The 27,985-nt window shown below is 34.5% G+C and overlaps 2 protein-coding genes across 3 annotated transcripts; both read right to left on the minus strand.

Annotated features, from left to right (window-relative positions):
• Window positions 1-2,306: 2,306 nt before the first annotated feature.
• fcer1g (Fc epsilon receptor IgFc epsilon receptor Ig) lies at window positions 2,307-7,722 on the minus strand. Of its 2 annotated transcripts, XR_013784771.1 has the most exons (6): window positions 7,513-7,669; window positions 5,533-5,630; window positions 5,095-5,127; window positions 4,076-4,105; window positions 3,224-3,745; window positions 2,307-3,128 (listed from the first exon to the last, which is right to left on the minus strand). XR_013784771.1 is itself a non-coding variant. In XM_079426558.1 (5 exons), exons 1-5 carry the CDS (start codon window positions 7,580-7,582, stop codon window positions 3,683-3,685), a joined length of 294 nt encoding a protein of 97 aa, XP_079282684.1. In that variant the 5' UTR covers window positions 7,583-7,722; the 3' UTR covers window positions 2,307-3,682. The 2 variants fall into 2 exon arrangements, 1 of the variants encoding a protein (XP_079282684.1); XM_079426558.1 differs by having other exon boundaries at window positions 2,307-3,745; window positions 7,513-7,722.
• A 260-nt stretch (window positions 7,723-7,982) lies between these two features.
• On the minus strand, window positions 7,983-26,281 carry LOC306875802 (NADH dehydrogenase [ubiquinone] iron-sulfur protein 2, mitochondrial-like). The gene is made up of 14 exons (XM_079426548.1): window positions 25,923-26,281; window positions 25,163-25,266; window positions 24,890-25,080; window positions 23,898-24,018; window positions 23,586-23,698; window positions 23,339-23,413; window positions 23,162-23,239; window positions 14,362-14,447; window positions 13,924-14,043; window positions 12,201-12,330; window positions 11,757-11,852; window positions 11,134-11,217; window positions 10,441-10,498; window positions 7,983-8,231 (listed from the first exon to the last, which is right to left on the minus strand). The coding sequence occupies exons 1-14, from the start codon at window positions 26,021-26,023 to the stop codon at window positions 8,194-8,196; spliced, it is 1,395 nt and encodes a 464-aa protein (XP_079282674.1). The 5' UTR covers window positions 26,024-26,281; the 3' UTR covers window positions 7,983-8,193.
• Between the last annotated feature and the right edge of the window lie 1,704 nt (window positions 26,282-27,985).

The following is a 27,985-nucleotide window of genomic DNA, read 5'->3' on the forward strand; positions in this document are numbered from 1 at the left end:
AAAATGATTTTCACATAATTGTGAAGTAAATATTCTAGCCTACAAGACTGATTGCTCAAAAGTCTTATTCAGGACTATTTAGTGTGGGTTTTATGGCCTTATTTCAGCTACATTTCTTTTCCCAAAACTTACTAACCACGCATAATAGTTTTTTCTCTAACAAATGCAAACATGTACATCCATCTTGGTCACTTATTACTGTAGCACAGTTTGTGCTGAATACAAAAAAAAAATACATGTTGGTCAATAGTATGTTATAATTAGCTGAAAAAAGCACAAATATCAGGGCATGTCAACACATCTCAAGGGCCCCAAAATCACCTCAGACCCCAGAGGGTTAAAGAGAAATCGTAAAAGATTGGATGGATGATACTGAGACATAGGGGAAATATATATATATATATATAGCCAATTAATTTTAACCAAAAAAAGACAAACAAAGATATTGTTGATGTGATTTTTTTTTTAATGCAGGACTGCGTTATCATTCTGCAGTGTCCAAAGATGGTGCCTGAATGTTGATGGCACTTCAAGTAATAGATTAGAAATAATTTATGTGAAATCATTGTATTTAAAGCATTCTGACATTGTAGATATACTAGTTAATAACTGCTTTTAAAGATCGTCCTATCCTAACAAACCATACATCAATGGAAAGCTTATTTATTCAGCTTTCAGATGATGTATAAAACAAACAAAAAAATCAAAAAAAAAAACAAATTGACACTTAAGACTGGTTTTGTGGTGCAGGATCACATATGTGGAAGCATTTTACCATTACACTTGTTTCTGAGGGAAATTGTGTTGTCCTGCAATTTAAAGGTTAAATGATAATTCTTTGCATCTTCTGATTTGCCTCTCAGGCCATGTTTAAAATGCCCAGTGCTTTAATGTCACCTTTATTTAGCCTACAGTATCCCCTAAAGCAGGCTATTACTAACCCTGCTTAAGTTAACAAAGTAAATGTCTTTTCTAATATTATGCAATCCTCAAATGCTAGATGTATTTTAAGATTAAGAAGGATAGATTTTAATAGTGACAAAGTAAATACAAAGTAAGAGCAAGCAAGACTTTAAGGATAAATATTGATAATGGATTAGAACATTAGTGAAATACAGCAATTTAAAATCCCATATATCCACATTTTTATATGAATAGACATACTGGGCTGCCCTCTCTACATACATAATGTGATGGATCCTCATTTCCACTGACGCTGCCATTCATACAGACAGGAAACCACAATGTTCTTTGTAACATAATAAATGGGTCAAATCAGGCTCAGATGCAACATATGTAACATTTTAAAGTCACTAAAATTGACAATCCAATCCAATCCCTCCCTTCATTTTTTTATTTTAGTAGATGTTTCATTTGGTTACAGTATATGGAAGCTTATTAACGCCATGAATTTAAAAAATGAAAAAGGTAATTATGACTTTTTATCTCACAATTCTCATTTTTTCATTCACAATTCTCTATTGTATGGAGGTCTTTGAGCTGATCCTGCTGCAGAAGGAAAACACATGGATTGAGGCCCTGGGATACTGCAGAAAAAACCACGTTGATATGGCCGGCCTAACTTCAGATCTGATGATGATAGAGGCAAAGAATAAGTGTGTCAGCCGATGTGAACGATGTGTGGATTGGTCTACAGTTCATAGCTGGTAATTGGTTTTGGGTCGATGGAAATAATGTTGAAAACCAGGGCATCTGAGGTGGAGCCAAAGAGACCTCCTGTGGATCAGCACTGTGGAGTGTTTAATAAAAAAAAGATTGTTTGGAAACCTGACAACTGTGAGCGAAGGCTCAACTTTCTCTGTCTCAAGAAATATAAAGTGACATCTGAAGGAAGCAGTAATTGAATACGTTTGGCATGTGCAATGATAATGTCATGCCTACTAAATAATCATGGATTACTAAAGAACCCTAAATCACTAAAGAAAACTAAATCAACAAAATGAACATTTTATTTGCTGTTACTGTTACTAATATTGATTTGACGGCACTATCGGATGAGAACAAAACCAAGCTGGATGATATTGAATTGAATCAACTGAACTGACTTGAGCTGAATAACGTTGTCTTTGTAGAGTTGCTTAGCTGAATTGAACTTGTTTCATAACTGATGAACTTAATAAAGCTATTATTTTCCTGTTTATTACTTTAAAGTGGCTTTGAAACAATCTGTATTGTATAAAGGTGACTGGACTAGTAGCTAGATGTAGATGTCAACTATGTACTCAGTAGGAAAAACATCATGTATTTGCTGCTGTTGTGACAATCTTGTGAAAAATAAAGTGAAATCTTGTGGTAAGAAGTATCAATTTTAATTATTATTTGATTCCAGATATGTTTTGTTGAGATATACATGTACACACATTCAGACCTACAACACTGTAACTTTTCAGCAAGAATTACAAGTATTTTTCTCTCAAAAAAGAAGACTATATTTCACTGTGCAGTAATTTTTATTCTTGAGCTGTCATCTTAATTACTGTAAATCTGATCACATTACAAGATGATCAAATAATAGAGTAACAGGAAATAATTCATAAAAATAAACATTCGTTTTAATTTTCAAAAGGTCAAAAAGTGTTATTGTAGTATTCTTAAAATCATTTTTCAGTTTGACAAAATAAAATAAAACCTGGAAGTTGAATTCTAAAAGAATATAAGGATTGTGAATCATCACCACTGTCTGCAAATCTATTAATGCAAGGCCAAAAACAGATCATTTTGAAATAAATAAGACCATGTCATTTCACTGTCTAAATACAGTACTCTCATTATTTTTATTATTATTCATCTTACATACTGTAAGTGTGTTTACATTACAAATTGATCAAATAATAAAGAATTCTTAATTTTGGCAAAATTAAATGTTTATAATCATCAGTATCTATTGATGTAAGAACTGAAAACAGACTGTTTTGTGAAAAGGAAATTAAACCATTTCATGATGACAGTAATAGATATTGGCCCCCAAAAAAGCAAACGTAAGCATAACTGGAAAAAATCATTACATTTTGGACATATTTAATTAAATACTCATAATAAACTTCAATTCTGACCATCAATGGTATATTTTTTCATATATAGTTGGTTTTCTCAAATCCCACTTGTAGCTGAAAAAAACAAACAAACAAAAAAATGTTTTGCCACACAGCAAAACAATATGAGTGCTTATTCTTAAACCAATGGAAAGAAAAGGCCTACATACTTATACAAACAAACGCAGCTCTGTTTCCATCTCTCACACCTGTGATCAAAGTCAGATGCACTTTTTGTCAGACCACTCATGTACTCTTTAAAACAGGAAATGACTCGGACTCTGTGGTGTTGGTGGCATGTTGAAGCTAGAGCAGGAAGTTAGCCTTGAAAAATAGTGACACGCAGCTGTGGTATACATGTTAGAAGCTTAAAATGTAGGCAAACAAAAATACATTCATCAAAAATTCTAAACTAAACCATTTAAATTATTTAAAAAGTAGAATAATCACACAAAAATACGTTACAATACTGGACTGCCTGCCAAACAAACAGCAAACAAAAAGCCTGACGTAAGTGATTACCAAAAGTTATTACAGTATAAACATAAAATATTCTTTTGAGAGCTTATTTACAGTTGGGACAGTGCCATTAAGTCCAGAAACTTGCTTCCCTCCTTTTGCTTCGAGTCTCATTGTTTTCCTTTTTTCATTTTGATGGTCTCATATGTGTCCTGATCGTGAGGCTTGAGACCCTGTGGTGTGGAGGAGAGAGAAGGAAACACGGATGTGGCAGAAAGTAAGTGCCATTTCAATAGAAGCTCACCAGATCAACCACAACGCTTCAGAAATTTCATGTACATCAGTTAAATGCTATGAAATTGCTGCATGTTATCATTTCATTATAACAGTATATCATAATATATATGATTAAATGATGTTTAACCTGCTTTTCTGTGACTTTCACTGATCTTACAGTGGAATGTAATAAAGTACAAACAAGGAATATACACATACACACAGGAAAGGTCTAAATAAACTATGGCTACACAGAGTATTGAACAACCACAACACAACAAAAATACCTCATAAACGCCTTCGCCGGCTTCTTTCTTCTGTAAACAATCACAAAAAATAAAAACATTAGAAAGCCTGCAACAATACAGACACACGCAAAAAAGAAATGCGTACATGCAGAGCTTCAAAGGTTTTTGAAAGAACAGTGATATTTGTCACATATGGTCAAACAGTATTCTTTTGTTGCATTGCCCGCTGAAAAATAAAGGGTTTTTTTTTTGGCATCTGTGGTTCCATGAAGAACCTTCAGCATCCATGGAACCTTTCCACTAGACAATAAGTTCTTGACAGTAAAAAAAAAAAAAAAAGTTCATGAGATTTAAGGAAATTTCTTCAAACTAACAAAAAAAAAATTGTCCTTTTAAGAAACTGCTGACTTAAGTGTTTTTTGGGGAAGTGAGAATGGTTCTTCTATAGATTCCTGCAAAACCCCTCTTTTGGAAGCTATATTTTTAAGAGTGTACATATACTGTAAGGTGTCGATTATAAAAAAAAAATAAAAAATGTTAAAGGCCGCATACAGGCAGAGTACATATATTGTGTGAAAGGTTTCATGCTGAAAAGCAGACATACGTATAATAATTTTTAGATAGGACTTCACAGTTCAAGACAGGATGTAAAAGTGTGAAAGGGGTGGAGAAGGACAGTAAGCAAAAGAAGAGAATTTTGGCAAATGAAACATAAGATTGAGTCTCATGAAACTAGTGAAGTTTAAGAAATGTATGCTGCTCACATTTGGGGTGCTTTACATAAACGTCATTTGCTGTTCTCAGCTGGTTGTGTTCAGTTCACATTCCAGCACATTGTTTTATTCTAGCATTTTATTTATTCCATTTTATAATGTTTTTCTGAAACAGAAATAATATGCAAACATATTGATAGATTAGATGATAGATAGATAGATAGATAGATAGATAGATAGATAGATAGATAGATAGATAGATAGATAGATAGATAGATAGATAGATAGATAGATAGATAGATAGATAGATAGATAGATAGATAGTCCACCAACAGCCAGTCTTACCCCTGAATATCTTTCTGCTTGTTTACTTCGCATCTGCCAAAGAATGAACAAATTAATAATAATAATAATTTAATCTTCTGCAAAAAATTTCATGCAATACTGTATACATTTCATATTACAGAGTGAGAGAGAGAGTGTGTGTGTGTGTATGTACTAATGTGAAAACCCATTAATATAGGGGTTAGTATCGTTTGTAGGGTACAATGATAGACAAATATTGTGATTATCTTTTCTTTGTCTGCTATATGTGAACTGTTTCCCCAGTATATATAGAAGACAAATATATTAATTGTTTGTATTAAATTAATAACTTAAATATCACTGCTTTTAACAAATAATTTTAGGATGGCATATACTCAAATTAGGCCTGTTATATGAGATTTAGACTAGTTTTAAACAAATTGAATTTATTTAATTGTTTGCTCAAATATACAGTACCTTCATTCTGCAGTACAGGACAGTGAGAACAATCCCATAGATGAACAGAACTGCGTCCAAGATATAGCATATCTGCGGCTCTTTCAAACTCATCGCATCTTCAAAAAAATGAAGTTAATTAGGAAACGAAAAAACTCAACATATTGTGCTACAGTTCAATTCTTTTATAACAATTATTAACACTGAAAATATGCTTTTTTTTAAAATAATTGCACAAAACGGTCCATGAGTCAGTTTTATTGGTCTCTCCTACTGTACATAAGATGCGTGTATGCACTCTCTATCTGCTGATAAATTCTCTGCAAATTTGTGGTTATTAGTAAATTGCAAAAATGTATGCATGAAATCTTTAGAATTGTATCAAATTGGTTATGCTCTTATGTTTATACAGCATGAAAGATAAGAAATCATTTGTGTTTAAACTATAAAGATCTAATTATCAGACATCAATACATAAACTATGATTTTTGGGAATATTGTACCATGACTCGTACATTTAATCATATTTTAATAATATTTTTTAATAATTATTTTACAATTAATAATTTTAATTACGTATATGCAGAAAATGTTGCAAAAAGCCATCGGTATTAAAAACTAATAATAAAATAAATTACATTAAAAACAACTAATGCTTAAATGTGCTGAGACATTAAAGAAATAGCAAGAACGTGTGTGATGTTTCTCACCAAGTATCGTATCCTAAAGAATAGTGTTAGTTCTCTTTTCGCGTAAATTCAGAGTCAAAATTCCACAGACCACATGCTTCCGGGGAAACCGGTTAACTTTCTGTATTAAACTACACATGCACGGTACTGTCTTATTAGCTTGAGGTTTAATGGATTCATTCTAGTGCAACATATCGACAAACATACTGTTAGTTGTTTGGAAGTTAGTCTCTCATCTTGATGCCAAAAATGTGTTACATCAGTGAACTTAGATTTAGCATGGATTCAACCACATACTATGAGAATCAAAGTGCATACATGACAACAAGAATAGAAAATACTTCAAAGCTCAAAAACCCTTAAACCCTGTCAATGTATATAGCATCCTCATTTACAGAGATGCAGAAGGGAAGTGGACCAGCAAAACTCATATCACCACAACCTACATTTAAGAAGTAGCAATAGTTTCACATGCACTAGCCAATGTGACTGTACTGAAAAGTGTTACTTGTGTATTTATTCTGTTGTTCCTGCAGGCTTGGGCTAAGCAGTTGGCATTGTATATAGAGTCATATTGTGTGGTTCAAGCTTTGTTGACAGAATGAGAAGAGGCTACTTCCTGGCAACAAAGTTTCCAACATCAAAGTTTAGATATAGTAAGGACTGTGAAAACAAGAGATGTGAAAAGTGAACTTTATATAGACGTGACTAACCAAGGCGCTTAAAGCCTTAACTTCTCTTTTTTATGAATGCTGGATTGGACCATTTACATAGATGTGCACTGGATTTTTAAACATCCCTTGCTTTATTTTATAAGCTTTTACAAAATACCGAATAAAAAGCCTTTATAAAATCACTGCATACTTCCATATTTAAGATGTGACCAAAGCTCACATGCTTGGTGACATGATCATTTATGAACAAGTCCTGAGGAAGCATAATTGTGAAAAACCTTCACAAGTTTAGCAGACAAAATGACTACTTGAAAACTAAAAATAAAGTGTAAAAAAAAGCTAATTGAAAAGACACATTTTCACTGTTCTCACAGTTTTATTTTGTTATACACCATGAATTTGGAAGAGCCATCAGGCCTTCCCTTAAAAGGGGAACTGGTTAATATATTACCTGTACAATTCTTAATTGCCATTTTCTAAATTACTACAATTATTCAGTATATTTCCAGGATGAAAAGATAAAAAGCAGCTTAGAATAAAATTGTGTCAACCTGTAACACATGTATCGACGTAACAGCACAAGATTCGCAAAACGCAACGTTCGCTAGAGATAAAGAGCGCCAACATTTAACACTTACCAGCACTGCCGAAGCTGAGCCAAATAGAAAGAAGAGAGAAGGGCAACCCCACCTTCATCATCATCATCATAAAAACTTGGCTTTGCTTCTGCGTACAAACTCACGGGACGCACACCTCCGAAGAAGACTTTCAGTGAACAGATGTGAAAAGCACATCAGAGGCCAACAAGAGGGAAGTTGTGGTGAAAATATGTCAGTTTTCAAGATAAACCACCCCCACCCTCAAGTGACGAAGAAGAAAAAGGGCCAAAAACCATGTGATCTGCTTTAGACTGCTGATCCTTGGAAATGCTGATTCAGCGTAGTTAATTGCAGTTATATATATATATATATATATATATATATATATATATATATATATATATATATAATGTTCTCTAATAGTATATACAAGCTTGATGAAGGTTAGTGGACCAGAACGTCGCTGTTTTTTGTAATAAATATCTATATTTAGCATGGACTGACAGTATGCGGGATCATTTTTATTGTTCATATATATATATATATCACATTAGATAAAAACACCTGCTAAGTGTAAATAAAGAGAATTTGTGTTTTTTCCACGTTTTAAAATATTTATTCGGTTTCATAAGCATTTACATAGAGAAATTAGAGTAACTTCTGTCATAATATCACTAGAATGGATCACAAAGACAGAATCATGATCAGACACTGGTGTCCTCAACGGTCCACTTCCCCAAACACGATGTCCTGAGTGCCTGTGGAAAAAGACAACAGGTTGAGGCTCAGGGCAACATCAAATTGCTAATAAAACACTAAAAATACACTAAAACTGTTTAATTTTATAAGATATTTTTTTTCCAATGTCATTTTACTTTTCAGAGATTTTCACACTGCATTAAAAGTATCAACTGCTTAGTGTTTCTTTATATATATAAATATATATATGTATGTGCTTAGAGTAAATGCTTCGGTTTATGATCAAAGCTCTATTGTGGGGGGACAAAATTCAATGTAATATGTGACCCTGGACCACAAAACCAGTCTCTTCTTGCACTACACTCATAACAAAACAAAACAAAACAAATCTACACAGTTTTGTTTTTGTACATTCAACTGGTTTGCACTCCATCTATTCTGCCATGTGCCTTATGCACTTTATCTATCTCTCTTTTTTTTATCTTCTACAATGTCCTCAGACTGATAAGCTCTTTTGCACTACAAATATATCCACACAGTGTTGTTTTTATTTAACTGGTTTTGCACTCTATCTGCCAGGCGCCTTATGCCACTTTATCAATCTAATTCTTATTTTTTTCTACAATATCCTCATTTGTATAGTTGTATGTACATATGTTTAAACTGTATTTATCTGTATCTGAACGTGTTTAATATTAACTGTATGCACCAAGGGTCTGAGAGTAACGCAATTTCAATTCTCTGTATGTATGTGCTGTACATGTGGAAGAATTGACAATAAAGCTGACTCGACTTGACTTAAGTCGCTGGGATATATTTATAGCAATAGTCAAAAATACATTGCATGGGTCAAAATGATCAGTTTTTGAAAAATATTGTCGTAATATTGTCCTATACTAACAAACCATACCACTTACCAATGGTAAGTTTATTTATTCAGCTTACAGATGATGTATAAATATTAATTTTGAAAAATTTACCCTTAAATGACTGGTTTTGTGGTCCAAGATAACATATAATGACGTAGAGATCAAAAAGCCTGATGTATTATATTTGATGCTCATATTTGAATAGGACTTTTCTAACAATTGATGTATACATAAATAAATGTAAGTTGTTTTTGTTCAGTAAGTGTTCATCTTAAAATATTAAACAATACACAAGTTCTTACATTTACTTAATAAAAAAAAATATATATATATATATATATATATATACACTGTATGTATATGTACAGTGTGTATATATAATTATTTTATTTTTTTGGCAAAGTCATTTTGATAATTTAGAGGCGTTAGAAATTTGTGTATTCAAATATGATGGAGCAGGCTTTATAGGCTTAAGGACTCTGTAAACAACCAGAAAGACATTAACCGTAATCTTTAATCATTTGCTGCAGGAACCAGCAAAATGAAAAATGACTACAATATGCCTCAGAGAAAATCATATATATATATATATATATATATATATATATATATATATATATATATATATATATATATATATATATATAAAGCAGATTTATTAAAGTATGTTTTACTAGAAAATATAAATTTAAGTCTTTCTATTTCAACATTATCACATTTAATTCCATGTATTTCTTGCCATTTCTTTGTAATTATTTGTGACATTTACTAGGAATTTTGTTTCTACACCAATAATTTTCTGTGTAATTATATATGCAGAATTCTGACTGTCAGTTGTTTGTTTGTAGGAATATAAGAGTGGCAGCTGAATGGATCATTGAAGTGTTTGGAGAATGTTGGAGAAAATGTAAGCAAATCAAATATTTGTAAGCAGAATGTGAACTCTGGAGTATTCAAATTCACTGTTTATTTGAGCAGCCTGATATAGCAATACTGGGGTGGGTCTGAGACAGCGAGAGAGTTTCGCCAAAGCAGCTGTAATACTATGAAATCAAATTCATAACATTTACATTTGTTTATTTAGCAGACTCTTATCCAAGGTAACTAACAAAAGAGAAATACAAGCAGCGATTCATCTTAAGAAGGCAATAATATGAGAAGTGCTAACAATACAAAGTTTCATGCATCGTTTAGAAAAGTACAGAGTAGAAAGGAGGGATTTAAGAATTAGTGAAAACAAGATTTTTCTACATAGTGCTACTGGCCTCTTATTTAAATGTAATGCTGCAAGTAAATGTGCAGTTCATTGCTGTGACATGCAAATCTACAAAACTGACAGAACTGAAATGTGTAGTATTAATTCGAGAGAGAGAAAAAAATAAATAAAAATAGTACTTACCGATGATCGCCACCACGTCAGCAAGCATGTGTCCTTTAGACATTTGATCTAAACCAGCCTAAGGGACAAAACAGACCACATCACTGAGCAACATCATAACACAAGAAGGAAAAGGTCAAACATAAGGCCTGCAGCATTTGCAGCATTTTTACATACACTACCGGTCAAAGGTTTGAACTCGCTATGATTTTTTCATAAAATTTATACTTTTATTTAGCATTAAATAGATTTTTTTTAAATGACACTAATGCTATTTAGAAATGTTTAAAAAAAAATTTAATTTAGTTTTTTTACAATTTGTTTTCAAAGAATCCTGAAAGAATATATCAGTTTCCACTGACATATTAAGCAGCACAAATGTTTTCCACATTTATAATAATAAGAAATATTTCTTGAGCATCAAATCAACAAGAAGGATCATCTGACACTGAAGACTGCTTTGCCAGCACAGGTATAAATTACATTTTAAAATACACTGAAATAATATTTTTTTATTTTTTATTTTATTTTATTTTTTAATATTTTACAATATTACTGTTTTTACTGAATTTTGATCAAATAAATGCAGCTTTTTTGAGCGTAAGAAAACTTTTGAATAGTAGTGTATGTTCTTTTTATTATTTAAAAAGCTTATTTTATAATTGGTGAGTATATTATCATAACTCAATCATAATAGTCAAATGATTTAATTACCAAGTGAGCAAAGCCAGGTGCCTTGATCTTGCAGCGGTAAGGTCTGCTGGAACCGTCAGACACCAGGTACACACCAAACTCACCCTGCAGCACAACACAGCCGAGTGTGAAGGAATGGGAAAATAATATAACAACGCTTGTTCTGATTCCTCTTAAGTCTGCTTCCTTAATGGGTCTATTAGTACTTACATTAAGCTTTTTTGGGGAAAAACAAATTATCAGCTCAAATGATAATTTCAGTTCAGATTTCAGTAGAAGTTAAACAAAACAAATCAGCAGTCAAATACACTGGTTGTACTTTATGGTTTTGCTTCACTGAAAATATCCAGATCATAAAAGACATTCATTCGGAAATCAGAGACACATTGGTCGTGCTGCAACAACTGAATCTATAGGATCGCTGAATAAAAACAGCACCACAAAGACAACAACTTTAGAAAGCCACATTCCCCACATGTGCATGGCGAGTTACAAATTCACCAACAACCTCACCATGCTGGATGAGATGATGACCAAAAACCACTGAAAACTGCCAATGAGGCCAAAGCAAAAATTTCTCTTGAGAACAGCAATGGTGTGCATGTAATTGTTGGTCAACACATGCTAATGTACGTTACACCCACCTTTGGTGCCTCTACAGCGGTATATGTGGCTCCCGGAGGAACCTGGTAGCCCTCAGTGTACAGCTTAAAGTGATGAATGAGAGATTCCATTGATGTCTGCATGAAAACAAGTCATGGGACGAGAGGGATGCTAGTTAACATTAAAGCACACAAACATGAATACATCTGTACCTTTTTTCTTAAAGTTGAAGTGTGTATTTTCTACATAGAAATTTTCACTTATAACTTTTCTCATACAATTATGATTATGTCATTTGAAAACTATGTTTAACATTGTGGTACTTCAAAATGTGTGATCATCTGAACTATGCAACACTGGATTACACAATGGCTTGAGTTTGGGGCAACACTACGTATTTGACTCACTAAAAGAATATGAGAGGAGTGTTTTAAAAACCAGAAATGACACTCTTTAAATAAGATACATACGCAAGCATATCTTACCTTCATCTCAGATCTCTTTGGTGGGGCTATTTTAGCATCATCTACCTTGATCTCTCCAGCAGGCATTTTGTTGAGACACTGAAGCATGATGCGCAGCGACTGTCTCATTTCCTCCATTCGGCACAGATATCTAAAAACATTTTTGTCACTGATAACATCCAATATTAAAGAAGCATGGCAATATTTGTGGTAACACGATACAATAAGGTCCCGTTAGTTAACATTAGTTAAAGGGGTCATATAATGCCCATTTTTCACAAGTTGATATGATTTTTTAGGGTCTTAATGAAAAGTCTGTACCATAGTTTGGTTAAAATTTCTCAATGGTAGTGTAAAAATCACCTTTTTCACCCTGTGAAAAACAGCTCTTTTCAGAGCAAGCCATTTTGTAGCATTTTACTTTAAATGTTAATGAGCTCTGCTGACTCCGCCCCCTCTTCCGAGCCGCTCTCTGAGAGACTGTTTACTTTATTCATCGTGAAACTTGCTAATTAGCAGATTATAAGGAAAGGCGATTTGCAAAGATTCATTAAAAAACCTTATACTGACTTCTGGAGGTGAAGTTGGATCACGAATGATTTGCACGAACATAAACGCATTTAGGCAGATCGGGGGGGGGGGGGGGGGGGGGGGGGGTATTCCCTTCACAAACAAATGTAATCCACTGAGTCTTCAGCGGCTCAGATGTCGGGAGTAAATGACGACTGCTATGCTCATTATTACATCCAACAACAAAACACCTCAATCACTTAGGAGCCATTCTTGTCTAAATCTGCTCCAGCTGTGAAGCAATGGTGGACTGATGACAGCTTACTCAGGGCGGGTCTAAGGTAAGACACCAGTCCAGGCTGTGCTGAAACGCTACTGTTAATCAAACTATCGTGGGAGGGGCCTGTTTGTGTGATGTCACAGAGACAGGCATCTGAGATCGGCTCTATTTGAGAAAGGGGAAATGATTTTACCAGATTAAAAAAAAAAACAATGGGTGGATTTTTATCATCATAGGGTGGTTGTGTACACACACTGCCAACACACATTTCAGTTCAAACAACTTGTAAAAGTGCATGTTTTGCAAAAGTGCAAGCACCGCTTTAATGCATAAACTAATAAATACTGTAACAGATGTACTGCTCGTTATTAATCTTCATTAAGGTTAATTAATAAAATTAACAACTGTTTTTTTGTTATTTAAGGTTAGGTCCAGTTAAATAATACAAACACACTTTTGATTGTAATAATGTATTAGCAAAGGTTAATTAATATCATTATTAATATTTTCTTAGATTAATAAATGGTTTCTAATTCATTCTTAGTTTTCGTTAAGTAGTGAATTTTCCTAATGTTAACAAATAGAACTTTATTATAAAGTGTTACCATTACTTGTATCTCTTCCTGTATTTGAATCCAATGCAATTTTCGGTAACAAAATCAATCAGTGACCATGTTCATTACGGTATAATTGTTGTATAAATGTTCTTCAAGCAAAAAATCATGTTATTATGTCATGTTATCAAGTTAGTGTCAAGTTCTCAAAACAAATTTGATCTTTTTTAAGCGGCACACATCATGCTACATTTCACATGTGATACTATCAGCATATGTGGTGAGAAAGCTTAGTAGAGTCTAAGGCCAATTTTTAGCCTGTGGTTGCATTTCGATTTCCTGTCATTCTGAACTTCCTGAAGCTCTTAACTCAGTGTAGAACATTAACATGTGCAGTCACCTGTCATAGCAGTCGCCATTACTTCCAATGGCCACGTCGAAGTCCACCTCGTCATATTTGTCGTAGGGTTGACTCTTCCTCAGATCCCATTTAATACCAGAACCTCTGAGCATCACTCCGCTGAAGGAGGAATAACACACACACTATTAACAATCTGACACATCAGGATACAGTACTCTCTGGTCACCTTATTAAAATCTCTTTGAATTACAGTGCTGAATTTGTGGGTGATTTCACTGGTTAAGCTACGATGATGATGATGATGATTACATCTCACCACACAAAGACTGCTATTAGAAGTCCTATTAGTGTTTGATTTATAGTCACTAACTGTCAGATAGATCATCTACTATAGCAACTTCTGTGTTTATGCGGGGGAGAGAGAGACACTTGAGCAGCAGCTCTGACAAATCAGATTCAAATTATACAATGCTTTACCTGAATCCATAATTGAGTGCATCCTCTGCCCCAATTACACCAATACCAACAGTTCTGTTCCTCCAAATACGATTGTTGGTCAGCATCTGAAACAATATTGCAGGCATATTCATTGAGAAACTCCATTTATTATTTCCAATCAAATTGAAAATAGATGCATTTTGAAAAATAAACATCTATCTACATGATTAGTAAGGCTGTGTTTACAAAGTCTTGATGCACAGATAAGATCAAATCAGATCTTTTGACCATATCTGATTCTTTGGTCCCTGTTTAGTGTTTCACTTTAGACACGATTGGTATCTGACATTATTTTTACATTAATTCTACAGGTCGACTGATTGATCGGCCGGCCGATTAATCGGCCGATTTTTGCCATTTTTTAATTAATCGGCATTGGCCGATTGTGCTGCAAATTAGGCCGATTAATATACAGGCGCGTCTGCAAGAAACACGTGACGCTGCCTCGTGCGGCAAGCAGATTGCATTCCACTGGCACAAAGGATAACCCTGTGATGTTCCCCTCTGCCTGCTAACTTTTTGAAGAGAGAACTACCTGGTAACTCACCAAGAAAACGGTAAGACTTAAGTTCTTATCCTTCGTTCTTAATCTAGCCTTGTATTTCATTGGTTAAATATGACGCTACTTTTGGAGAGAGAATGAGAATAACATTTGAAAAAAGAATGGGAGTAACTTTTTGGAACTGGAACTGTATAGTTAACGAGCCTTCAACGAGCTCTAGTTTAGGCTAACGTTGCATTTAAGCACGGGTATCAAAACCTCGTAATGAGTCGAGCGGCAAAATTATTATTGTAGCCTGCATTGTATAGATAAGCTCCGACGTTATCAATTCTGTTTCTGTACTGGAGAATTTCTCTCCCTCTGAGGCTGCGTGTGAGACAGAGCCACTCATACTCTGCAGCCATGCGGTGTTCACACACAACTTCAGCTAACGATGGCACATGCACGCACACAGTTAAGCTTTGCTACCTTGACAATAATGCAGCCTGTTCATTATCATAATAAAATAGTCAGTCAAACATATTGGAAAAAACACACTGCACAATTTAAATATGTAGTAAAATCTGTGCCGTTAAGCGTTATCACCATACCCGTGATGTTATGCAAAACATTTTACGTGGATATTGGAATGAGAGTGAAGTACATAAATAATATATTGGCACTCAAATACATCGCGAATACAGAAACATTTGATTTTGTGTCGAATGAGAGACCCAACGTTGGTTTCAGTTTCATTTTAGCCTAAATTAATTTGTTTTGGCTTGACGTTTATAGCTAGCTTCTTATATTTTTAATTCTTGTTCTTTTCTAAATACTGTTAATTGAAAGAATTTGTTGTGGAGTGAGGGGAACTAAAGTAGCCAAGCTATGTTTACAGTGTTTATTATAATGTTTGTAAACATTTCGCGTAGGCATTAGGCCTATTTCTGAATGAAATAATAAAATGCGACTTATACGCTCTCTCTCTCTCTCTCTAAAAAACAACAAATTTTATACGCATAGCATATTTTAACCATGCAGCAAACCTTTTGAAATATTTTGATAAATGACTGAAAAAAAAGACTTTTAAAACAGTTTAACTGAATATATTAATCTGTCAAAATTCTTACGGTTGGTTAACGGTTAACCGGTTAATATGAACATCCCTGTGAAAGCAGTGGTGAGTTTCCAAAGAACTGCGACACGCTGTCACGTGGATTATGGAGCTCTCAACTCCGCGCTGTCAATATGTTTGAATGGGTATAAGTAGAGAGCATTTGTAATTCACATAAGCATACAACATTAGTGAATATTACAAAAAACAAGCAAATATGGAATCTAATCAAAAAAAAAAAAAGTTTAAATAATGTGTAAAAAACAGAAGGCAACCAATTGCATTCAGCAAAACTTTATTGCATTCCTTGTATGGGCAGTCTTCATTGAAACTCATTGAAACTCCTACAGGGAGAGAAAGATTGCAGAAAGACTAAAAACTTAAAAATATGACAAGTAGCATCTGGTTATGGTCGCTATTAAGGTGTTTCTCACATTATCTAACTGCAATTACAGTATAACGGTCTATTATCTAAAGATAAATATTAACTACTGAGTTGAAATGTCAAAAAAATTGTGTCATTTCTTCTACATTCTGGAGAGTGTGCTTGAGAACTTTTTTATTATAGCAGTGTCTGTCAGTGTTACGAACCCCTGTTTAAGTTAGACGAGAAGGGGAACGCAACATAAAGGTGGACACGTGAAACCAAAATGTCATACAAAAACATTTATTTAGATAACAAAACAAAACATGACAAAGGAAACACGCAAAACAAGAAAGAAAAGAAAATGTTCCTAAAGCATCTAACGAAAAATAATGAATGCAACCAAGCCATTGTTGTTGTAGAGTGCATAGGTAGTTAGAACAAGGGTTCAAGAGAAGTTCATGTGTTAAATAGACTGTGTTCAGGTGTTAAATAGACTTAGTTACTGTGTCTAGGCATTACTGTTGTTTATGTGAGTTTACACGTTTTTGTTTTTGTTGACGGTTGTTGATCACTTGAACACTGTGTTTTACTTTAAAATGATAATTAGAGTTCAGACTCCGAACAAGTGTTCAAGTGAAGTTCAGGTGTTGTATATAGTTTTGTTCACTTCAGACCAAAAATTAAGAAATGCTGCTAGGTGCTACTTTGTAACAATACTCGTTTATTTTATTATATTATTTATTTTATGTAAATTTTTGTTTACAAAAAAAACAATTTTTTTTTCCTAGATTTGTGATTACCTGTTGTGTATTTATTATTTAATGTATACATACATTTTATTTAAATTATACAAGTGCACTGATTAAAGAGGATTGTTTTGTTTAATAAATGTTTAATTTAAGCAATTTTATGTATCACTTTACTTCTTATTACTTGACTTAGATTTTATGAAATGAAGGAAAAAAAAAAAAAGAAAGAAAGAAAATCGGCCAAACATATCATAATCGGCATCATATATCGGCCATCAGCTGCCCTCATTTCTAAATATCGGCATCGACCACAGAAAAGCCCATATTGGTCGACCTCTAATTATTTCCCACCCAAAATGATAGTCAGTAATCACTTTACTATGCACATGGTAGAGCCTATGGCTTTCAATGACTGTGCTATTAGAATTATTTATGTAATTCACATCTCGTGGCCATTATTATTCCCCAGCATGGATAACAGTTGTCATGAATTTTTACAGCATGAAATCTGAATAATGATCATTTTCATTTGCTATTTTATCTACAGCTTGTTAGATGTAGAAGTGTGAAGTGAAAATGTAGCGCTGCAAGATTATTTTTATTTGAATGAATTTTAATAAATTGAGCTAGGAGAGAGAATGTGCGAGCGAGTAGCCCAATAGTGAAGCTTGTTGGTTTAATTACAAAAACCTCATTGCTGAGAAATATAATGCAGCTTTTACATTACATTACATTTAGTTATTTAGCAGACGCTTTTATCCAAAGCGACTTACAAATGAGGACAATAGAAGCAATCAAAATCAACAAAAGAGCAATAAAATGTAAGCGCTATGACAAGTCCCAGGTAGCCTATAGGCCTTTCCACACTGAGCGCGAAAAAGCGAAACGAATTTCAGATGCGATGACACGCTGGAATAAAACAAAAACTTTCTATGGATGCTTCCACATAGGCCGCCGCGAACATTCGCGCACCGAAAATGCAAATGTTTTTTTTTCGTCCAGTCCAACTAATCTTTTCAGTTTCGCAAAGTGAAAACACGGGTCATCCAATAAGATTTGAGCATTACATCACGTGGCCAGAGCAACTGCTGTTACCCAAAAGGTCGACGCCAGTGTTGCCAGATGTACGATAATTATCGTATTTGTACGATAATTTTGACCTCTGTACAATGTACGATCAATAATGAAAAAAATCCCATGATGTACGATAATTTCAGAATTTTGAGACACTTCAAATGATGGTAGTTGTAATCATGGGGCTTCTATACTCATCCACGAAATCGGCTCATTACAGACACACTGTGCACACCTCAGAATGCAGGAGGGTGCCCCAGCTGCTTTTAAGCCAACGAGCACCATTAACCCCCTCAACATCTGGCAACATGAAGGCTTCCGATGACAGCGGTTATCCCGGTGGCGTTAACACCGCCGCACTGCACCACATCAGCTAAAGTCTGTCTACACTGGATGCGTCAAACGGACTGTTAAAAATTATTTTAATTTTGTGTAAGTACGTCATAAATAGAACGAGGCATCAGTTTACTGTTAGGATTTGTCGAGTCACGTCGCGCTGCGCTGCATCCAGTGTAGACAGCATCACTGATTATATGGTTCTATACTAGTATTTTGTCACGCCACTCGCGCGTGCAGTGTAGACATGTTGTAAGGTACTCCTAGTTATTTATCAATTGAGGTAATTTGCAGGTCAAAAAGTTGCTGCTATAGATAAATAGGCTATTCTGTACGTTTGACTCGTGTACGATAACTCTTCCAAATACGATAATTTTGCGCTTCTGGTACGATACTTGGGCATTTCCAATCTGGCAACACTGGTCGACATGGTGGCGGTAAAAGCTCACAAGACTGTATTGAGTACGAGCGTAAAAATATCAAAGTAGAGGACTTTTTCTGCAGGAGAGAAGAGAGTGAATGCTGAGTTCTTGTTGGTAATTAATAACAGACTATTCTCACATGTTTATTATACAGAATTACATTTCTATTAATGCTCCACTGAATTATGTGACCTGAAGAGCACCGTCCATTTTCTTCCACGAGCGCAAGTGTATATGAGTCAGCGCTCGTTCACTGTAAACCTGTCAATCATGTAATCATATCTCTTGCCCTTCCGTATGTAAATAAGGGAAACATTTTTCTACACATGAAATATGAAAGCAAATAGACGTATAATTATAAAGATAGGTTTTCTGTATATTTTATGCAGTTCATGTTATTATTATTTTTTTAACAATAACAGATGTTTATGACACATAAGCAGGTATCGATGAGTTCATTATAAAACACAAAAAGTTCATGTCTGCCTATTATAAATCAAAATCCATTTTAGATCACAATCGGTTATTACAAGCACTCGATGATGATTTAAAATGGGTTTTGAGCAAAACCGTTAATAATTACATACATTTTCAATGTAGCTTGATATTAATTGTACCTCTAGCTATTTCAGATGTATTCTTGTAAGCATTATGGATGTTTTGTGTTTCTGATGAAGAAACACAATTTAGGCTATTTATCTTAATTTAATGCTTAATATTGAGCAGCAGACGATGTGAACCACACGAGATACATACACTACATGAAGAAAAAAATGCATTATTGTTCGGCGCCCCCTAGCGTGCAGGCGTGAATTAGCAGAAGGCGAACATTCGTTTCGCGCTCGGTGTGAAAGCAACATTCGCGGCCGATACGCCTCGCTTTTTCGCATCGCGCTCAGTGTGGAAAGGCCTTAACGCAGAACAAGTAGCAAGGATTTTTTTTATAAATATAATAAAACTAAAATAATAGAGAAAGCTAGTGTTACAGGCATTTTTTAAAGAAAACAAGCAGTTAGAAAACAAATAGTACTTTTTAGCTAATTATATAATAAAGAAAAAGAAAAAGAAAACCAATAGAATAGAAAAAGAATAGAGAAAGCTAGTGTTAGAGGCTTTTTTTAACATGTAAAGTGTTTTTTAATAATAAAAAAAGAAAACAAATAGATAAAATAGAATTAGAATAGAGAGTGCTAGAGATAGAGGGTTAAATAAAGAATTTCACTTTTAATAGTAAAGCTGTTGTATTTATAAAATTCATGGGGCAGGGGTTGAAAAGCAGCTCCTGAATGTTGTGCAATTTCTTACCTACAGCAGGTAAAATAAGTATTGAACACGTCCCCATTTTTCTCAATAAATATATTTCTAAAGGAGCTGTTGACATTAAATTTTCACCAGATGTCGGTAACAACCCAAGTAATCAATACATACAAAGAAAAGAAAACAAATAAATTCAGAAATTAAGTTCTGTTTAATAAAGTGGAATGACACAGGGAGCATTAAAAGGTGTCTCATTACCAACGTGCCACACAAGAAACATTTAACGATGGGTAAAAGCAAAGAGCTTTCCCAAGAACTTCGCTATGTTATTGTTGCAAAACATAATGATGGCATTGTTTATAGAAGGATTTCTATACTTCTGAATCTTCCAGTGAGCACTGTTGAGGCCATAATCCAGAAGTGGAAAGAACATAATTTCACCATAAACCGGCCAAGACCAGGTGCTCCTCGCAAGATTTCCGAGTAAAAAGAATTATCAGAAGAGTTGTCCAAGAGCCAAGGATCACTTGTGGAGATCTCCAGAAAGACCTGGAATTAGCATGTATAATTGTTTAAAAGAAAACAAGTAGTAATGCACTCAACTGCCGTGGCCTGTATGCAAGCTCACCACGCAAGGCTCTATTGCTAAAGAAAAAGCATGTTGAAGCTCATTTAAAGTTTGCTGCACAACATTTAGACAAGCTTGTGAAATACTGGCAGAATATAGTCTGGTCAGATGAGACACAAAATTTACTCTTTGGATGCCATAATACACACAGTTTGGAGGTCAAATGGCACTGCACATCACCCCAAAACATCATGGTGCAGCACTGACAAAATTCATATAGTTGAAGGAAGGATGAATGGAAAAATGTACTGACATTCTTGATAAAAATCTGCTGCCATCTACCAGGATGATGAAGATGAAATGAGGGTGGACATTTCAGCGAGAATGATCCCAAACACACATCCAAGGATACTCTGAATTGGTTTCAGAGAAAGAAAGTAAAACTGCTAGAATGGCCACCAGCCAATCACCTGACCTGAATGCAATAGAACATTTTTGGAAAGAACTAAAGATCAGAGCTCACAGAAGAGGCCCATGGAATCTTCAAGATTTGAAGACTGTTTGTGTTGAAGACAGGGGTGGGCGATATAGCCTCAAAATTATATCACGATATTTCAATAATATTTGCGATAATGATATTTATGACGATATTCAAAAAAAAATATGGAACAACGTTTTATTGGTGATTGCAGCTGACAGGCAGCAGCATTTATTAGTGCAAACACAATGAAGGGCATTTTCCGTCCTTTTCCAATGAGCTACTGTCATTGATGACAGACTACCTAATTCCACATGTAAATCTGTTGTCATAAGGTGGCAGAAGCAGCATTATAGTGCAATAGTAGTGGCCAGTGTTGGGCAAGTTACTATAAAAAAGTAATTATAGTTACTAGTTACTTCTCACAAATAGTAACTGAGTTAGTAAATGAGTTACATCATAAATAAAAGTAACCAATTACCATGCAAAGTGACTATTGCGTTACTTTAACAAAAATGTGTCAAAAAACTTGGAAGCCTCCAATATTAAATGTTAAATGAATGAAATGGACACTACAGTAAAATTACAATACTAACATTTTTGAATGTTGATGGAGCTTTTATTTTGACAGAAACCCTCTGGAAGTCCTCAGTGCTTCTTTTTGTTGACCGGCGACCGCAGCAGATTTATAAATTATTCTCATTACTAATTTGGGAAGATGCACGTATCACATTGTCACATGCCTTGTAAAAATTCATAAAAGCGTTACTGAGCAACTGACGAGTAACACAGTTTCAGTGCAGATTTCCCTCGCGGCTTGGACTTCGAACCCTGGCTAACAAGACAGCGCCGCAAGCTCATGCAGCGCTGTTTGAATGCAATTCATGCGTTTATTAGAAAACACAACGTCCTGCAGTGTATTTAATTGTTTAAGGCCATTTTGCGATTTTAATCATCATACAGTAACCAGCAACAACCTCTTCTCATCGGAGACATGAGATGCAGTACTAAACGGTCTCTAGCTGTCGGTGCTTGTAATGATTTTTGCGTCTTTCTCTGAGACAGTTGTTTTAAATGCTTCCACACTGCTGTCATGTTTGCTCCATTAGTGCGCGCCTCTGTTTGATCGCATCACGTCATTGTTCAGTACAATTTATTCAGTCTTTTTACTTAATCGGCCAAACACCGAAAGAGGTTTAGAAAAAAATTATAATAATTTTTTTTATAATTTTTTGCTATTTTCGGCCGAATAATTTTGGCTGCCGAACAACAGGTGCATCCCTAGTAAATACATCATCGCGTCGCTATATCATTGATATCGCGATATGACACTTTATTATCATGTAAAAATTTATACCAGTATTATCGTGGACGGTATGATATGGCACACCGCTAGTGGAAGAATGGGCCAAAATCACACCTGAGCAATGCATGCGACTAGTTTCTCCATACAGGAAGCGTCTTGAAGCTGTCGTTACCAACAAAGGCTTTTGTACAAAGTATTAAATCAATTTCAGTAAGCATGTTCAATACTTTTTCCTTGGGTCATTCCATTTTATTACACAGAACTTAATTTCTGAACTTATTTGTATTGTTTTCTTTGTATGTATGGATTACTTGAAATTTTCACCAGATGTCGGTAACAACCCATGTCAACAGCACCTTTAGAAAAATATATAAGATATAGATATGTATCCGATTTAAAACCACATGTGGAAGTGGCTCAGATCGGATGCGAAAAATTTGGATCTTGCACAGATTTTTGTGTTTGCACGTGTGCAATAAGTTTCAATCTGTGTCAAATGTGAGCAGAAAATAAGATTTTTTGTGCAAGTCTAAATGCAGCCTAAGACATATATCACATTTTAGAGATATACTTAATACTAACTAGCACTATTCTTGACTGAATCTGGTTGCATTTCGATCTACATACCTCCTCAACTTCATCAATACGAATAGAGAAGTTCTTGCACCATTCATAGATGTCATCCATGAGACCAAGAGGCAAGTCCTACAACAAAAATGATCCGCAGTTTAATGAAGTTATCAGCATAACCAGAAAAGGACTTTTCATTTAGAAAGAATCAAAAGCGTAATAATCAAAGCGTACCTGATGAACTCCGCCGGGTCTAACGTATGCGGCGTGCATCCTGGCTCCAGACACTCTCTCATAGAACTCAAACATCTGCAAGATAACTAATTCAATGGTAACTAGCTTCCACAAAATAACAAACAAAAGCACATACACTGTTATGTGTTACATTTTCAACACACATTTAATGTCCAACAAAATGCATATATTTAACTTCTATTTGTTTTTCTGTTCTATGTACAGTAGTGCAAAGGAAGTTTGTTACCTTCTCTCTCTCCTCAAACATCCAAAAGAAGGGGGTCATGGCTCCGATGTCAAGGGCGTGGGTGGTGATGCCCATGATGTGGTTCAGGATACGGGTCATCTCTCCATACAGCACTGCAGAGGCCATATACAATAACACATTTATGCAGCTGATACAGCTAGTTAGGCACAAAGTAAATGCTCAATGCATTCTCAATTGTGTGACTACAACATCTTTTAGTGCAATTTTTGGGGTATTTTTAAAAACAAATTTAACCTAATTTAAGATTGATGAGTGTAACCAGATCAAAAACATTTTAGTTTTGTTCCTCACCTCTTATCCACTGTGCACGTGGCGGAGCCTGAATGTTAAGAAGCTTTTCAACGGCTAGAGAATATGCCTGCTCATTACACATCATGGACACATAGTCAAGCCTGTCGAAGTATGGAAGTGCCTGCAGCAACACAAGACAACATTACAGCAAACAACACTTCACCACAGACAACAGCACAAAGCATATTGATTCATATAACAGCACAGTTATGACAGCTTAATAAGCCTTGTATAAGACAGCCATGAGTTTGTGATGCAAAGCATAACATTTCTGAAATTTAAGTTTAACCTAATGTATTTGGCATAGACTTTATCCACAGTGACATATAACACATTAAAGGTATACATTTTTAAATACTTTACTATCTGAGCTACAGAACTGAAATTAAATCAGAAGATATATTTGCACCACTAGGCAACAATTCTAAACAGCTAAATAACTAAATTATATTTCAACTTCTCAGCCATAAATAAATTCACAGAATACTAACAGCAATGACACAAAACAATTGTTAACCAGTCCATGTATATATATATATATATATATATATATATATATATATATCTGTTTAGCAGCCATACAGACCAACTATTAACCCTATGTGCTATGTTAAATATATGAGTAGTTAATTTTTACAGTATGTATAAAGGCTACAATGTATTGAATTCAAGTCAAAGCTTTACAAAAAAATCATAATGTTAATTTTTACAATGTCTAAATGCCTTATAGTCACATTTAGTATATTAGAGGAACCAAACATTTAAAATATGCAATATAGTAAATATTGCCCTACGTATGCATGTGCATAAAGTTATAATTTTCTCTAAAGAACCGAGCAATAACAGTTCCATTTTGCAACTACATAGAAAAATAAAAAAATTTCAGGCAGTCGAGATTTGCTATGTAATATCATGTGAATTGTTGCTATGTGTTAACCAGTAAGCATCTGATAATATAGTGTCAGTCATTAACAGTTGTAGTCTTTAATTACCTGTAAATAAGTCTTGTACTCAATCAGTTTCTCAGTGCCGCGGTGCAGGAGTCCGATGTGAGGGTCACATTTCTTCACTGACTCTCCGCTGAGCTCCATCACCAGACGCAGCACTCCATGAGCCGCCGGGTGCTGAGGCCCGAAGTTGATGGTGAGGTTGGAAACCTCCTTCTCTGCTGGTGCGTCCTTATCTGAAAAAGATGAAGATATTTATTTTTGATATTGTTGGTCAAACTGTAAACATGTTAGTCACTAGGCCAAAACTAAACCAACCGTTCCAAGGTGGAGGTGCCCATTTCTCAGTGATGACACTGGGATACATCACAGCTCCAGAGTACTGCTCTGCCCACTCCACATCTGGCTGCCATTGCTTCAGCCTGAAATACAGCTGTGTCATTGATTTGCACACATAATTCACACAGATTTCTGCTCAAGATCAAGAACACGACGTGTGAATTTGCAAGTTAAAATGTCAGCATTTACTGTACACAGTGGCATCTGCAATTAACACTTAAAATGTATGAATTATCTAATGCAATAAAATTCATTTTTTAAAGCATGTCGTGAAACGTTTACTGGAAAATGATGTTTGTGCTTTATTACTTTAAAATAAATACAAATTGGTTAGCAAATTGACACTTATTTTTTATGTGTGGCTTCAGTCATTTCTGACCCACTTTATCTGGAGATGTTGGTGGACATTTGAAAACAAATAATGCAAAGCAAAGCAGATGTCCGAGTAGATCTTAAATCCATGATATACAAGTGAAACTGTTGTTTCTTTACTACTCATGTTTAATCTCATGTTTTTTTTTTTTAACAGTTGATCAGTGGAGGGGGGAAAAGAATTAACAAATATTGTCGTGCAGTAAGTAGAAAAGGGCAGTTTAGTAATACATTTCAATGCTTGTTATGAAATCGCAGGGGGAAAAAACAGTGGTTATCTAATCCCAATAACACTGCAATTAGCAAGCCGCTAACTTACTAAATCCATTTTTTAACAGCACTGTATAGACAGCTATAATGTGTGTACCTCTTCTGAAGCAGAACACAGGCTGGAGTGCTGACATTACTATTTAACAGCACTGAAGGACGTCCGAGTCTGGAGAGCGACCTCAGCATCGTCGCCGCCATCTTTCCCTGTCACCCGCTGCTTCTGCGGAGGATTCTTTACGGTTTTACTGCAGCTCTGGCGCCACCAGCCTGTAGGAGGTTTGAGCTGAAGTGCGTGTTATAATCACGTACAAAAGACCACTAGGTGTCAGTCGACTCTAGTTATAGCTTTATGTATGGATTCAGCTGCCAATGTGAAGTAAGTAGTTGTTTTAAAGTGAAATATTAATTCATGATCCACTAACAGTCTCTCCGAAGACTCGATTGACCATCAGGAGCGAATCGTTCTTTTGAGTCGGTTCCTTTCAATGTATCAAACGAATCGTAATGACTGATTCATTTGCGAATCGACTCTTGAGCTCAATGATCCGGTCACAGCGTGCTGTGCAGGTGCAATACAATACTGTGGTAAACATGGTATTAGCATGATACATTCATACCTTTATGTTAATGATACTTGTAGTTAATTTTGTATATTGCAGGCTACTGTATAATGTTGTATTTCCTGATATATTTATTGCAGACAGTTCTATACAAACCATGCAAAGGGTTGAGGTTGATCAAATATGACAGTAAAGACATTTATCATGTTACAAAATATTTTTATTATTTCAAATAAAAGCTGTTTCATTTATCAATGAATCCTGGAAAATGTATCAGTTTCCACCAAAACATAGCTGTTTTAATTTGATAATAATAAGCCTATAGTAGTAAATGTTTCTAATGTTTTTTGAAGGATCATATGGCATTGAAGATTTCTAAATATTCTGCTTTAACATTACAACAATAGCTTACATTTTAAATGTATTTCAAAAGAAAACATTTATTTTAAATTGTAATAATACTTCATAATATTATTTTACTATATTTCCTGTGTAGTGGACAGGTCCTTAAGGAACTTTCTCGAAAAGCAGTATTAATATTGGGTCTATATTACTACATTCATAAAAACTGTATGCGTTCCTATTAGTACTGTCAAACAATGAATTGTGATTAATCACATCCAAAATATCACATTTTGTTTGCATAATATGCGTGTGTACTGTGCATATTTATTATGCATATATAAAGACAGCATATATTTTGAAAATATTTACATGTACATATTTATATTCATACAAATTCTATCATATGTAATTATATTTAATACATAAACGTAAAATTTTTCTTAAATGCATACATGCATGTGTGTGCATTTATATATATATATATATATATATATATATATATATATATACACACATAATAAATATAAACAGTACACACACATATATTACACAAGCAAAAACTTATTTTGGATGCAATTAATCATTTGACAGCACTAGTTCCTATAAACAATAATGTTTTTTGTCATATTTTACTGCTGCTGTCACCAATTTCTAATTAAACTGGAGCTATGAGACATTTTCCCTAACCCAAGGATGAACAATAAACTGTACAGATACTGTATATAAACCACGCATTCAGTACTTCGTTGATTCTTAGAAAAACAGTGCTTTTATTTCTGATATACTGTGAAAAAATAATTACGTAACATTTTTTAAAAATATTGGGAAAAAATCAAAGGGAAATTTAAAAAAAAAATCAATAACTTTGTTGTACATCTGTCAAACATTTTGTCAGCTACCAAGAACAGTACAGTAAGGTCAACGTTTATTTTCTAAGACACAATTATACAGGATACACTCCTACCAGCAGAAGAAAAGTATTGGAGCAGGAACGTGAGAGAAGTAAATGAACGGATTACATACAGATTTTCATATATTCGCACTCGCGCTCAATCGCACACACAAAAACACACATACCATCATTTGCACGCACTCCTCTGGCCTTAAGCCGGTTTATAAAGTGAGGGAATATAAAAGTCATGTTTTCCTAAGGCCACTCTTTATTTTGTTCACTACTTCATAAATTCCTTCTTCTCGTCTTCATGGAGCTTCAAGTTCTTTAGATGGGATGGGGAATGCAAATACTGTCCAGTGG

The sequence above is a fragment of the Barbus barbus genome (genome assembly GCF_936440315.1).
Source record: "Barbus barbus genome assembly, chromosome: 1".
NCBI classification, from domain to species: Eukaryota; Metazoa; Chordata; class Actinopteri; order Cypriniformes; family Cyprinidae; genus Barbus; species Barbus barbus.